The sequence below is a fragment of the Amia ocellicauda genome, chromosome 13, assembly GCF_036373705.1.
Source record: "Amia ocellicauda isolate fAmiCal2 chromosome 13, fAmiCal2.hap1, whole genome shotgun sequence".
Taxonomy (NCBI): Eukaryota; Metazoa; Chordata; class Actinopteri; order Amiiformes; family Amiidae; genus Amia; species Amia ocellicauda.
The window spans coordinates 13,388,617-13,402,045 of NC_089862.1; the positions used below are offsets into that span (position 1 = coordinate 13,388,617).

At 37.2% G+C, this 13,429-nt stretch overlaps 1 protein-coding gene across 12 annotated transcripts in view; it reads left to right on the forward strand.

The window, feature by feature from the left end:
- The window catches only part of fryl (furry homolog, like), a 129,977-nt gene that overhangs the window by 61,170 nt on the left and 55,378 nt on the right, over positions 1-13,429 (forward strand). For all 12 annotated transcript variants that reach the window (XR_010821747.1, XM_066719950.1, XM_066719945.1 and 9 more), the window contains 2 exons: positions 5,733-5,786; positions 13,065-13,204. Coding sequence is in view for 11 of the 12 variants with exons in the window: in XM_066719950.1 (XP_066576047.1) it covers positions 5,733-5,786; positions 13,065-13,204 (194 nt within the window). In the remaining variant the exon portion in view is untranslated. The remainder of the gene's footprint in view (positions 1-5,732; positions 5,787-13,064; positions 13,205-13,429) is intronic.

Genomic DNA, 13,429 nt, shown 5'->3' on the forward strand with positions numbered 1-13,429 from the left:
AGGCATGGTAGACTTACTGGTCTTATTCCATATGTGTCACCTAAAGACCTGCTTGATTTGTCCTTGCAGTCATTCCCTGGCCAATGTGCATTCCTTATTTGCAGGCTTATGTAATCATGCTGATAGCAACACTTTTATTTCAGTTTTGTCGTGATTTTATCCTCGCTTCAGTACAATATTTATGTAAAAACTGCCTAGCTCATTTTCCACAGTAATATGCTGCCTGGAGTTTTCACCTGAAGTCTCAGTCAGCACCTTGTCAAACTCACTGTTTCACACATTAACTCCCAGAGGTGGTTTACAAGGGGTCATTGGCAATGGGCTGCTGCAAATTGTATTTTCTCTTCCGCATCATATTGAGTTGGATGAACACAAACCATTTATATCTGCCCACTTCCAAATGTTATTTATTTCCTTTATGAAGCATGGAGACATCTTAAGTAAGGCACTCATACATTTATAATTAATACAACTATACATTTGTACATATTAATGTATAATACACAACGTGCACAAATATGACAATGCAGATTAAAAAACATTGGTTGATGGCAGACATCTTAGTTTCAAGGACACTTTGCAGCAAAAAGACTTGCAGCCATGAAAGCCCTGTTCTGATTAAGATCCTTGGATCACTTAGTTATTCATGGAAACCAAACAAGCACGATGGGTCGAACGGCCTCCTCTCATTTTTAAACGTTCTTATATCCTTAAAGAGAAAAATCAGCAGTTAGTTGATTCTGAAGAAGGAAAACTGCCAAATCTAAAATGGCCAGCTGTGAGTCAGCTGTCCTGGCACGTGGATTTTCCACCACTCAAATGTCTAGGTAATACACATCAGTTCAGACTACCCAACAGATAACTGTGAAGTTTCAAGTTCATTCATGTTGTGTGTTGGTTTTTTTCCACTACTGTGTGGGCAACATTTGGCTGATAGGACAGAATAATCAGAAAAGGACAGCCAGGACAACAGGCTAGCACCTTCTAGACAGGGCAATGCAAATGTAAATGAGAAGATCAATTTAGTGCACTGTCAGTATTTATAGAAGAGTAACCTGAGCAGGGAGACGCTATATTAAATGTGTCTATAAAGAAGAGGGTGTTCCGGCAATGAGATTATATTTCAGTCAATAAGTATCCTCTCACGCTGGCTCCTGTTTACCAGTGTTCCTGCTTTCCCTGTGGCCTCTGTGTGTCCCTGACCGGCAGCACACAGGAAGCCCGGAGATGCTGGTAGAGGTCATCTGAGGACTGTATTGCTGGAAGTCCTCTACCTCATTGAAGATTGTAATTAGTTTATGCTGCCCGGCTGCTGCTTTTAAAGCAGATTTCACTGACCTTTTTATGGAAAAACAAAAATAGAAATGGCCAAGATAAAGGTGGTGCATTTATTTCCATTGCCCTTAACTGCACCAAGAGCCGGCATTTAGCACTGACATTTACAAAAGCTTATTTCAAATTCAAACAAAAATCACCTGGATCTCTGTTCGCAAACCTTTCCTTCTGCAAGGAAAGTATCACAATGATTCAGGAATTAATTAATATCTAGAATACATGCAGTTCGTGCTTGCTTTTTTCAATTGTTCAAAGCCTTTTCCATTTTTAAGTAGTGATGAATTGGCACCAGGATATCAATATACTGTCTTGCACATAGACATCGTCCTTCAATGCAGAATTATTTGAAATGCAGGTTTCGGATTATTAAGTGAATCGCTTAGGAATTGCCACACACAGTGCCTGTATCATTGAAAATTGTCTGCAATATAGTAAGGTGACGCATTATGAGTTATTGCAGATAAGCTGTAGACTAAAAATGTGCATTTCTGAGCAGATGTAACACACGGTGGTTTGTGATGCATAAATAGTTCCAAAGGAGTGAACTGCAGGCCCCTTGATTCCAAGCATTTCCTGTTTTTACAGAACGCCCTGTCTGTGGCAGGACATTGCAGAAGGCTTTTCTTGATATCCAGCCATGTCCAAAAACATAATTGTTGAGGAACTGAGGCCATTTTGTCATTTGCAAAACAGGCTACTTAGTTTATTTTGGTTATTCAGTTGCTTCCTTTTTTTGCAACACAAAAATATTGTATTCTTGCTACTTCAGGTTTTTAGCCCCCCCTCTCCATTCTGCATTAACACGTTTTGGGACATCCTTCCACTAACAGGATGCCACTTGAGATGATCATTTTAAAAATCCATCCAGTCCTGCATGGTCGATTTTCAAAAAATTATAATTTGATTCACATGACTTTCTTGTCATATAGAAATAACAGTGAAGTGGGTGTTTGGTGCATTGAAGTTGAGGAACATTTTTTAGGTGGAATATTATTTCACTATACATTGCTAGTATATATATATATATATATATATATATATATATATATATAAAAAAAAAAGTAAGTATCATGGATTGAGCTACAACTTCTTTGATTTTCAAAGTGGTTCTCAACAGGAGCCACAGGGACAGAAGTAGCCACAGGCAGGCTTTGTGCTCTGCGCACATTGCAGAGCGACAGCCAGCTGTGAAATCCGCGATTATGTAATTTCATTACATAAAATAATGCAGCTTTGCATGTTGTTAAATTTGAAGAATATACAGTATATTATTATTTCAGAGTGCTGTCTTCGACCTTCATATCTGTTCAGAGACTAATCAAACAAGACCTAGCTTGCTATAACATGTTGAAAGGATTGAGGTAATGTAATTACAGTCATGTGAAGTATGGATCCCCCTTTTTTTTGGCAATGAAGTATACTTGAAGTGTTTACTTTGGTATTAATATGCATAATATGCACGAACTTGTCTTTACATTTAATTACAGACCTTCTTTTGATACTTTTCCTACAGAACATTCCTCCAAATCCTGTTTTGTTGCCTCCCATCAATATCGATGGGTTTGCGAGACCTGCAGAATTATAGCAATTGATATTGAGTAATTCTCCAGGAATAAGAGTTATTTTCAGACCCTTTGTCATACATTAGTGTGCAGTTTGCTTAAGGGTTGCACAGGGTGCCGAGGTCCAGGTTGAGAGGCAGACGTGGAGAAAGGGTCCCGATTCCCCAGCAGCTGTGGAGGGGCAGCTGAAGGCTCCTCTCTGGCTGCTGCTCTCCAGGCAGCTGTGTGCTTGGCGGCAGGGTTTGTGCATTTGCTTCCCCCAGCTTTTACACCACATAAAGGAAAGCCAGTTGGCATGCCTCCTGTGATCTGTGGAGATTGATTTACAGCCTTGATCTCAGCTTGACATCTTAGGAGGCTGTAGTGAAGCTGTCTGAGGTCCTGCTGCAAATCTGCAACTCACTGTTTGCAGAAACAAACCAACATCTATTATCAACAAATATTATGAAAATAAGCAAACAACAACAAAAAAAACTTAACTATTCCTTCATTTGTTCCTTTATTCTGCATACTTGGGAGTTTTTACAAGTTGATCAGTTGTGTACGTTCATCATACAGTCTTTAGTTTTGAGAAGGGGCTGGAGTGAGGGTGATTATATCGGGGGGGGGAGTTGAAGTGAATGACGGAAGGTGGCTATGAGGCGTGTAGAAATGGAGTGATGAGAGATTATCAGGTGGGGTACGGCACATAGTACACCATTAGTCCAGCAGAGACGACCACAATACAAAAGACAGCTGTCTTTGCAGGATGCATTTGGCACTAATCAGGGAATGCTAATGAATAATCTTAGAGGATGAAAGGAAATGCCTCTTCCTCGTCTTTGTCCTCGGGAGATAGTTGAGAACAAAATCCACCAGGGGTGAATGGCTAATGACTTGGAGGGATTGAAATTATGCCATTGATTAAGATTTGCTGTGGCTGGCGTGGTCCATGCAGTTTCCGGTCCCTGTATAGCTTTTAGCAGACCCTTTGTGTATCACTTGTGCTGCTGTGCTAGGTATTTAGAAACGCACCATCGTTCTCTCATATAGACCACAAACGAAATAACCTAGAAAGACGACTTTAAAATCATGGAGCAGAGGTTAAGAGTGTCCCTTGGTATCGAAAGACTAATATTAGCTTTATCTGAAATGCTGTTATATGTTACACATAGAAGGGTAATGGTTAAGAGCTTGTTCATTTAGTGTACTTTTAATAATTAACTTTAATTTGAGCATTATCAAAGGGATAGTTAGGTAAGAGTTACTGACATGTGAATGTAAGCATTTGTTAAATTTTATTTGAGTTATTCTTAACTGGCCACTAGCCTCATTTATTTATTTTGTCTTGCTTTGCGGGCAAATTTGATGCAGCTTTTTTTCTTATTTTTTTGTAGCCTTCACGTAACTGGCAAAAGCTGTACACACTGATAAATTACATTGTAGATAAATTGAGTGTTACGGGCCATCATGCCAACTTCTGAAAGGGGCAAATTGAAGACAGTTCTGAGAGATTATGTTGTTATACGTCTTTATAATAGCTTCTGCCTGCTTGATTTAATGTTGACTTGGGTTCAGATGTTGCAGAATGTTTTGATCTAGGTTTATGTTCTGAAATGAGAACATTCTGTGCTGCTGCTTGATTAGTGCAATCGCCGCCTGTCTTTGCTGCTTTGTTGAAGCCACAGTGATGGTGCTGGGTGTATGTGCATGGCTGTCTTGCTGAAAATCCCAAGGCAGGTGTACTGCTTTCGATTTTCACCTTTAGAAATGATTAAACCTGATAGTTTTCTCCCAAATAACACTTTAGAATGAGGACAATGCAATTTCAAAGTGTGGGGATCCTAGTTTGAATAATAAATGTTTAGGCTCAAATAACACATTATTCAATGCATTTGGTGCTGATTTACTTTGTTTACTTTGATCAATATTCCTGTTGAAACATATGTGTTCTCCCGTTCAGAAAAGCCTGTTTGTATGGGAGTGGTTTCTGACTGGAAATGGTGCTTTATTATCATAAGAACACCAGCAGTCTCTGGCATTTACAGTCATAAGCCCCACCATTTTCTGCATGATTCAATGCATGAGCTATGCATTTCCACTATTTAAAGTTAGTCCACTGATTTTTATTTTGCTTTGCAGTGCAGGAAGGTTTTCAAATCAAATTCCTTCTTTATCAGGATCACCTGATTTACTAGAAATGTATATAAATAACACTTTACTGTAGGTGTATATTCTAATTTATCTGCATTGGCAGAAAAACAATGTTCTTGGTATATTATGCAGTATCTAAAACATGAGAATGATATAAAGGTGACCAAGTTGCTACCATAGGCCTCAGGACCTGGCCAAGGTCAACATTCTTTAAATGTGTTTCATAGTCTGCTAGACATAATAGAATGAATTGCAGTTTCAAAGTTTGCAACCAATTAAACATTTCCGTTCTTCCCTTTTGACATCTAAAATTATTTAACCATCATACTGTGCCATCTAATAGCCTAGTTTTATAACCGTGGTAATGTAGGCCTATATTTTTAAGGAACATGTATTAAATTATTTACTTTATATGCTGTATTACCAAATGTAATGGGACAACCTGGATATGGATTGTACGAGAGCTCTTGTGCTTGTCAAAATTGTTTTTTTGTGATCACTATTATGTTTTAATATATTGTGGGCAATAGCTGACTGCCAGCTTGCTGCAATATTATAGGTATGGTTATTAATTTAGCTGTGCAGAGTTTTCTCACATTAGATTGTTTTTATACAAGAAGCCATTTTTTATGTGAGATGTGTTTTTTATGTGTAAAATGAATTGAGGAATAATCTATTGTTTTGTTTTTTCCTTGTCCTTAGGAGAAGCTGTTGTCCAGATCTCTTCAAAGAGGTGAAGACTCACAGTTTGATCAGGTAAGGTCTGACATGCATGGCTCAGATTGCTGCCTTTGGATATTATTGCCAAATAACTGAAAACTTCAGCCTTCTAGTTTGCATTACAGTTCAGGGCCCGCTTATGATACTTAATTCATTTGGCAGAAACCGTCTATAGTATTTCTACAATCAGATCAGTTCCTGTTCTGCACATTTGCAATATCAATCACACATCTCTCGGATATGAAAGGAAGCCAAAGAGCTTTATTTTGTAAATAAACGTAGGTGTTGACGGCAGAGAATGTGATGCTTTTCAGGATTTTAGTCATGATGAATCTTATTTACTCCAAACACCTCTGGACTGGACATCTGGAGGACTAGGACAAACACTTCTAATTCTTATCATTCTAGATCAGTACTGTTTTGTGTTCTAAAAGACACAAAAATACAACCGTACAGAGGTAGAATTAGACTATTTTTACCACCTTCTTTTTATTATTAATAATATTTTTATTTCTTGGCAGATGCCCTTATAAGGTACGATGCCTGCCTGTGAGGCTATTGATGCTTTTGTTGTTTTTTGCACCCACCATTAATTACAGAGGAAGGTGATTTGAAGAGCAGAAATCATATGTAGCCACAGTGTTGCTTTTCTTTTGTTCATTTTATTCTTCAGTGCCTTGTGCAATTGTAATGCGCCTGCAACATCCAGGGATCATTAACAAAAGATGGTGATGTGCTAAATGTATAGCTGACGGAAGCATGCAGAAATCTATCCTTGTAAGCCCTTGTTACATCACAGTTTGCCCTTGTACTCTGGGGATCATTCTATGCTGAGGCAGAGGAGAGGAGGAGAATACTGATACTGCGTGCGTTTTCCCAGTCAAAATGCAAAGACTACAGATGCAGCGTACTTTTACATAAAGGTATTAGCTATTAAAATAACCATGATGTTAAAAAAATAATACAAAAAATTTAAATTGAACTAGTAATTTTAACTCTTTATGAGGTCTTATTCTCTTCCACTAAGCTCTTTTCTTTTTTTTTTTTCACTGTATCGTCTTGGTATTTCCAATTTCTCCCGCTGCAGCCTCTCCTCTCAGGAGTATTAAAATGCACACTGAAATGACATCACATGGGGGGGGGGAACCTCTTTCAAGCAGTGATTTTCCGTCCCTTCCTTATGCATTGAGATGTGTTTTAAACATGAACAGACGAGTGCATTGGGCTAATCTATCAAAGAAACCAGGCCCATTTGGTAGCATGTTTGAACGTGTTTGGGGGATTACCGCCAAATGGGACCCAGTAATATTTAATGTAATTCCCTTTATAGAGCAAAGTGCTTTGTCTTTCTGGTTCTTGTACACACATTAAATGCGTTTGAATATGATTATTATATATCTTGCCTTTTTGGTGCTTGGTGTACTGAAATAACTTAATACTTTTACTGTAATTAGATTTGAGGAAGAAATTAGAATAGTCACAACATTTAAAAACATCTAAAAAAAAATGTATATCTTTTTATTTATTTTATATATGAAGTTCTTAACAGAACTCTTCATAGGGTTTTTAAATTGATGGTAATTTGATTTGATCTTTTCAGCTATACTGAAAGTTAGAAATCTTCTCCGTGAATAACTAAAAATATTTGAATGGTTGGTCTCTTCTGTAGGTTATAGAATGAAAAAATAAGACGCTACTGTAGTCATTGGTTTCCTCTTAACCTACATGGTTTTGTTTTCAAATCTAAAACTAAAATGTATTTCAGTGATCACAGTTTAACTTGATAAAATAACTGCACATGGAAAGTATAATCAATACATATACAAAATATTTACCACCCTTAATAACCACAGATCAGTTACTTTACCTTTCATTTCTACACATTTTATAATTGACAGCAGTGCTCATCTTTCAGTGACTTCGTACAACCTCTTTAACCCCTTCATCTTAGGGATTTTATCTTTTAATTATAATTCATGTCATACAAATTATATACCCCTCATAATCTTATTTGTTGATTGCAAAGTTGAACTTCATAATCACTTGTATTTATGATTTAAGACTTGCTGATCTTTAATAAAATAGGCTTGCATTGCAATAAAAAGTCAGTAAAAATTTGTTACATAAAGGAGAAACACAAAGTAATGAATCTAAATTAAGACCTGCATTCTAAAATAAATTAACTGAAATTAGGTTTTTGTGTGGGTTTTTAAGAGATTTATTTATCAACTTTTCAGAGTCTGTTAAGTTTGGTATCTGTTTTCCCCCACAGTCTTGATGCATCAGTGGTCATTTTTCCACAGGACATGATTTTTTTCATCTGCTAGGAAAGGCAGAGTTGTGAATAATGGATCAAATGCAAAGGCAATGTGACGTACATCACATACATCAGTGCATCTCTTCTTCAGGTCATCTGACATTGTGGTTTCCTTGCCCTTGATCAACTGAAAACCATTGTCAGACGTTTAGTCTTTTTTCAGACACGGAGCTTGGAAAAGGGATTTTAATGTGATCACTGACTGTATTTATTCACACATAATATTCATTAGCCTTTTCATAGGATCCATTGCGTTGCTTGTTTCTACTGTGCTGGTTTGCGTCAGACTCATTAAGATTTCCCTTGTGATACCTGGCATCCTGACCAAGTTTTGTGCTGAGAACAGGCAGTGCAGGGATTTGATATGGCTGGGGGCTGCTGTTCTGTTTCGGGTGCAGCACTGCAGTCTACGCTGATATCTAGACACTTGATGGATTTCCAGCATACATCAATGCATATTTTCCTTTTTTTATTTAGAAAAAAATCACATTTAGGTGATTTGCAGCTTTTTGTAAAGTTTTCAGTTTGTTTTCCTTGTTCTTGCTTGCCCCTCATTAAATACAGTATATGTATCTTTCCTGAATGCACAGCGATGATGCAAACTTCACCGGGCAATTGCCGTTTCTCCCGTTTCAGTTAATTTCTCATTGCAGTAACTTCAGTGAATCCCCAGCATTTCTAAGGCTGAAAAGGTATATAAGTGAACCAACAGAGTATTGTATGTATCAGTGACTAGTTTCACCTCTAGAAAGGTCAAAGGGTTTTCAGAGGTTAATGTCTTAATGTGGTTGATTCACTAGTGATAAAATTAAGCCTTCTGTTCATAAAATGTAAAACTTTCACTTACTATGTATTAATTTGCCAGACATCTTATTCCAGGGGAGAGGAGATGTATTGACTATTGACTATTTCAGTGCAGTCTGTAAAATATTCTGCCGCAGAGACCCATCAGCCACTGGTGCTTTCAAGTGAGTTTTTTTGTTTTGTTTTATGCGAATACTAGTTCAGGCTACCAGTGCTTTCTACTTCTGGTTTATTTTCTATATTTGACATAGCAGCTCAGAAGAGGCTTACAAGAACTTGTCATTAAACTATAATCAGATTGACTTTACTGATGTGACGTATCTGCTCATATTATGCTGAATCCTGTGAGTTTCTGAGTGTTATGACATTTCCAGTAACCTTTCCATATAATGATTATTTCTGGGGAGGAAAGAGCAAGGTATTAAGGGGGCTGGCTGTTTCTGACATGAATCAGACAAGCTGAGGACAGGCTAATGAGAGGAGCTGCTCCACAATGCTTGGGAGCTGCACACAGCCAGTGGTCTCCGACTTCATTCATGTCACAACCCTATCTTTAGATTGATTTCTTCACTGCTCTGGCACATAGGGCTGTCAGCTTTGCTTACCTTGAGTTATGTGGGGTTTTGTTTGTTTCAGTTTCATGTGTGTATCACAGAAGGGTTATTTACTCTCATTCAGAGCATTTTATCAACTGTTGCCATTTGTGATTAAATACAGTTTTTCTCCCATGTGGTGTGAATTTGTAAACAGCTTTCGGGAGGTTAGTGATAACAGTTTTGATTGCTTAAATCAAAGGTTGTTCCATTTAAATACAAGTAGCACTGATAACTTCCGAGTTATTTTTTGGAATAAATCTTAATATACTTGCTTAGATTCTGTAAACATATTTACAGACAGTTTCCAAATATGAACAGTGCTCTTTGGGTTAACCATGCTTTGTGAAACAAACATTGTGCAGATTAACTTTCTGCTAGAGTAAAGTAACAATGTTTTTGAAATTGCTAACCCTTGTGAATGAAAATGACACCAAATGTACTGATCTTCAGCATCTGTGGATGCATCTGTGACAGCTGAGTAAACTTCGATTCATATGTGTTTTAGACCTTTTGTGTATGGGAATCCACAACCTTTGGTCAGTACTCCCATCTCCTTTATATTCCCGAGGCATTTAACTCCCATTTACTGCATATATTTTGCCAAGAATTAGCATAGTTTATACACTTTTAAGTCTGTTTTCTTGGAGGATATTACAAATAGACCTACAATTGCAGCATATGTTCAACAAAACTGAAATACCATCACCTCCAAATCCATTGACCTCCTGGACAGTACAGAAAAGTCATGTTGCATACACTGCCTCAGCACATTTTTAGTTTTTTTGTCTGTGTGTGTGAGGGCTTATAGGCTGTGCAGCGCTCGCACTGCTACAGAACGTAAGGGACTAGAGAGAAGGGCCAACATTGAGACAGAAATGCTGTGTCATTTCCAAAAGCAAATTAGTGCTGCTGCTTTGAATCTGTCTGCATTTTGGTCAGCAATCATGGAGATGAAGGTGCTGCGAGATGTTACATAACCCTTGTGCAGAGTTTTAATTTTTGCTGGAAATTATTGACCGAAGAATAGGCCTTTCTTGCCTGAAGGATCACCGCGCATGTTGAATCAGCAGATCTGCCTTCTGCCATAGTGCACAACTCATGTTCAGTCAATAACTGCCTACTTCAGAGTCTGCACTCCTGCTCTTATCAGGAAGCTCTGAATCTGGCACCTTTTAACCTACTGTGTTTGTCTTGAACAATTGTTTATCAACAACTGCCTGCATTGATTCTGATTGTATTGCAAAGGGTTACAATTGGCCATTTCAGTCTAGCTTTAAAAAAAAGCAAACCTTATTAAATGATTGAAACAGCAGCCCTCTCTGCCCCTGTTCTGGTACTGCAGCATTAAACTTGCGTTAAAACTCCATTTAGGATAATCTTCATATTACAAAAGTTAAGACTCCATAGACTGAGCCATAGATTTGCTTAATTCCACGCTGTTCTTTAGACTGCTCTCAGTCCCATGCCCTGGTCAGATGTTGTTCTTGGTATTTATTGACATAACTCCCACATCTGTCATGGCTCAAAAGTGAACTTCATCAAAATGAAATATTTGTTTTGCTGTTTGTTTGGTTGTTTTAGACAGTGTTTCTTTGAGTTCGTAGTCGTTGTATAATACATATTTATAGATTTGTTTCTGCTGCATTAGTTTGTTTGATTAGAATAAAAGGTGTAAGTTACCTTCAATTAAGAATTACAACATTTTAAAGACTACTACAAAACATTAGGTTTATTTTTAAATTTATTTTGAATTTAACATTATTACATTGTGATGTACCAGCTTTAAAATATTATACTATTAGATTAACATGGTAAAATATCTGAAGATGTTGCCAAGAATATCTCGCACTACTGGATCCAGATTCATCACAAGAATTTAATTTATTTTTCTTAAAAGAAGAATATGAATAATATAATCACAACCCACAGTGATTGTTTTTTATATACCTGCTTAAAATGTATGTTTATTACCAGTGATAAAAAGTAGCATTCTGGATATTCCACAGTGCAGATATTTCACAAATGACATCACTCACATTTATGAAGTAACTCATTCTGCATTCAGCTTATGAAATTAACTCAAATGGGAAAACGGTAATAATAAACTATTATCTTTCCCCTCTCATTGAATTAATAAGTGCTTTATTAAGAAATTATATTTTATCATTCAGGAGCATAGTACAAGGTTTAATGTAAGTCAAGTGGAAGTTTATTCTCTAGTAGGGTAGTTTGCTATTCATTAATGTATTCTTCAGGATTACATATGAGGGTTTGTGCATTTGCCTTCCTCATGCATTGCACAGGTTTCCCAAAGCCGACCTCAAGAAGCTTGACAGCCAGGTTTAAAATGTTTACACTACTGTTTATGTAAGCAGCAATAAAAGCCATGCAAAACATGAATGCTGCACAAATGATGTTTGTATTGGTGAAAAATAAGTAATGTGTTGCCTCACTTTCCTCAGCTCCTACCAATTGTAGACAAAGGAATGGGCTTATACAAAACCAGACATGGTATTCATGACATGCAGGGCTTTGGTTAAAGATTCATAGCCCTCCACAGATTTTCCAGTGGCAGTGTTTTCACAGTGGACATCAAAGCTGTGCCAATGGGCAAGTCTGTGCCTATGAGGTGAAGCTGCCGTGCCCCCAGCAGCTCTTACATGTTGTTGGTGTATTGTAGCCAGGGGTGGCAGAGTCAGAAGTTTTCTCATGGGTTTACGATTTCATCACAGTAGCTTATCTGTTTGCATTTCTAGGAAGCTGACTGATGGTACTTGAACATGGGGGAAGGAAATAAAAAAAGAAGCTACAATTCAAATAAAGGGCTTGAGTTGCGTGCCGCTGATTGAAAGCCAAATATGCCCCCGCATACAGGGTTCTTTGAGGACCACTGTTTGGGCCAAAATTATATGCGAATTTGATGAAAACAAGGGCTCGTAATTAGAACAACTTACTGAACTCGTGAAAATGCTGAAGAATGAATTTGAAGCAGGTTTAAAGTACCAGAGCTTATCATATTTCTTTTGAAGTATAGTTATAATATTAATGTAACTACAAACTACACATTAATAGATGCAATAACACAGTAAATATCAATGTACTTACCACCGCTTCAACTGTATTTTCATTTTGAAAAATCATCATAGTTTCAGCTGTCTGCATTAGTATATTTTGTGTACTAAAGTATAGTCGGTAGGTCTTACTATTGCTTTTATTATAGTATGAAAAACACATTAAATGTTTTACTTTCCGTTCTGTTTTTCCAGTACTTCTTAAAAGTTAATTACAACACCTAATATGACAAGAACACAAAATAATGTATTGCTGTCTTGTGGGCTAAAACGTTTTACAATAGTATTTTTGCAATAGAAATTATTTTACCTTAAACTCAATTTCCAAGCTATTCTTGTGTAGTAATTTTTTTTTTTTCTGTAGAGGGATTCCCTGTAAGGGTATATTTACAACATCAAGGAAGGGTTATTATTCCCACTTATTAGACGTGCATAAATTACTGTAAAGCTGTAAAGCAGTTTCCAAATATGTGATCGTTGTCTGTTTGGTGCCTTATCCTGTTTGTGTCTTGTCTTTGTTTTGCAGTTAATAAGCTCTATGAGCTCAATAGCAGAGCACTGTCTACCCTCCTTGCTGCGCACCCTGTTTGACTGGTACAGGCGTCAGAGCGGCACCGAGGATGAGTCTTACGAGTACAGGCCTCGCTCCAGTACCAAGTCCAAAGGGTAGGCCCAGATCCCTTCACCAATATGTGACACAAACAGTCTCATTTGAACAACTTGCATAATACATTCATAGATGAAGGGGAAATGTGTTCTCCCTAACATCTGTTGAAATCATTTATTTATTTTTGATCTGTATATCCATATGTTGTTATCCATATTTTTTATATTTTATACAGATTTTTTTCTTGATGTATGATTGCAAAGTGGCTTATTTAAATAGTTTAC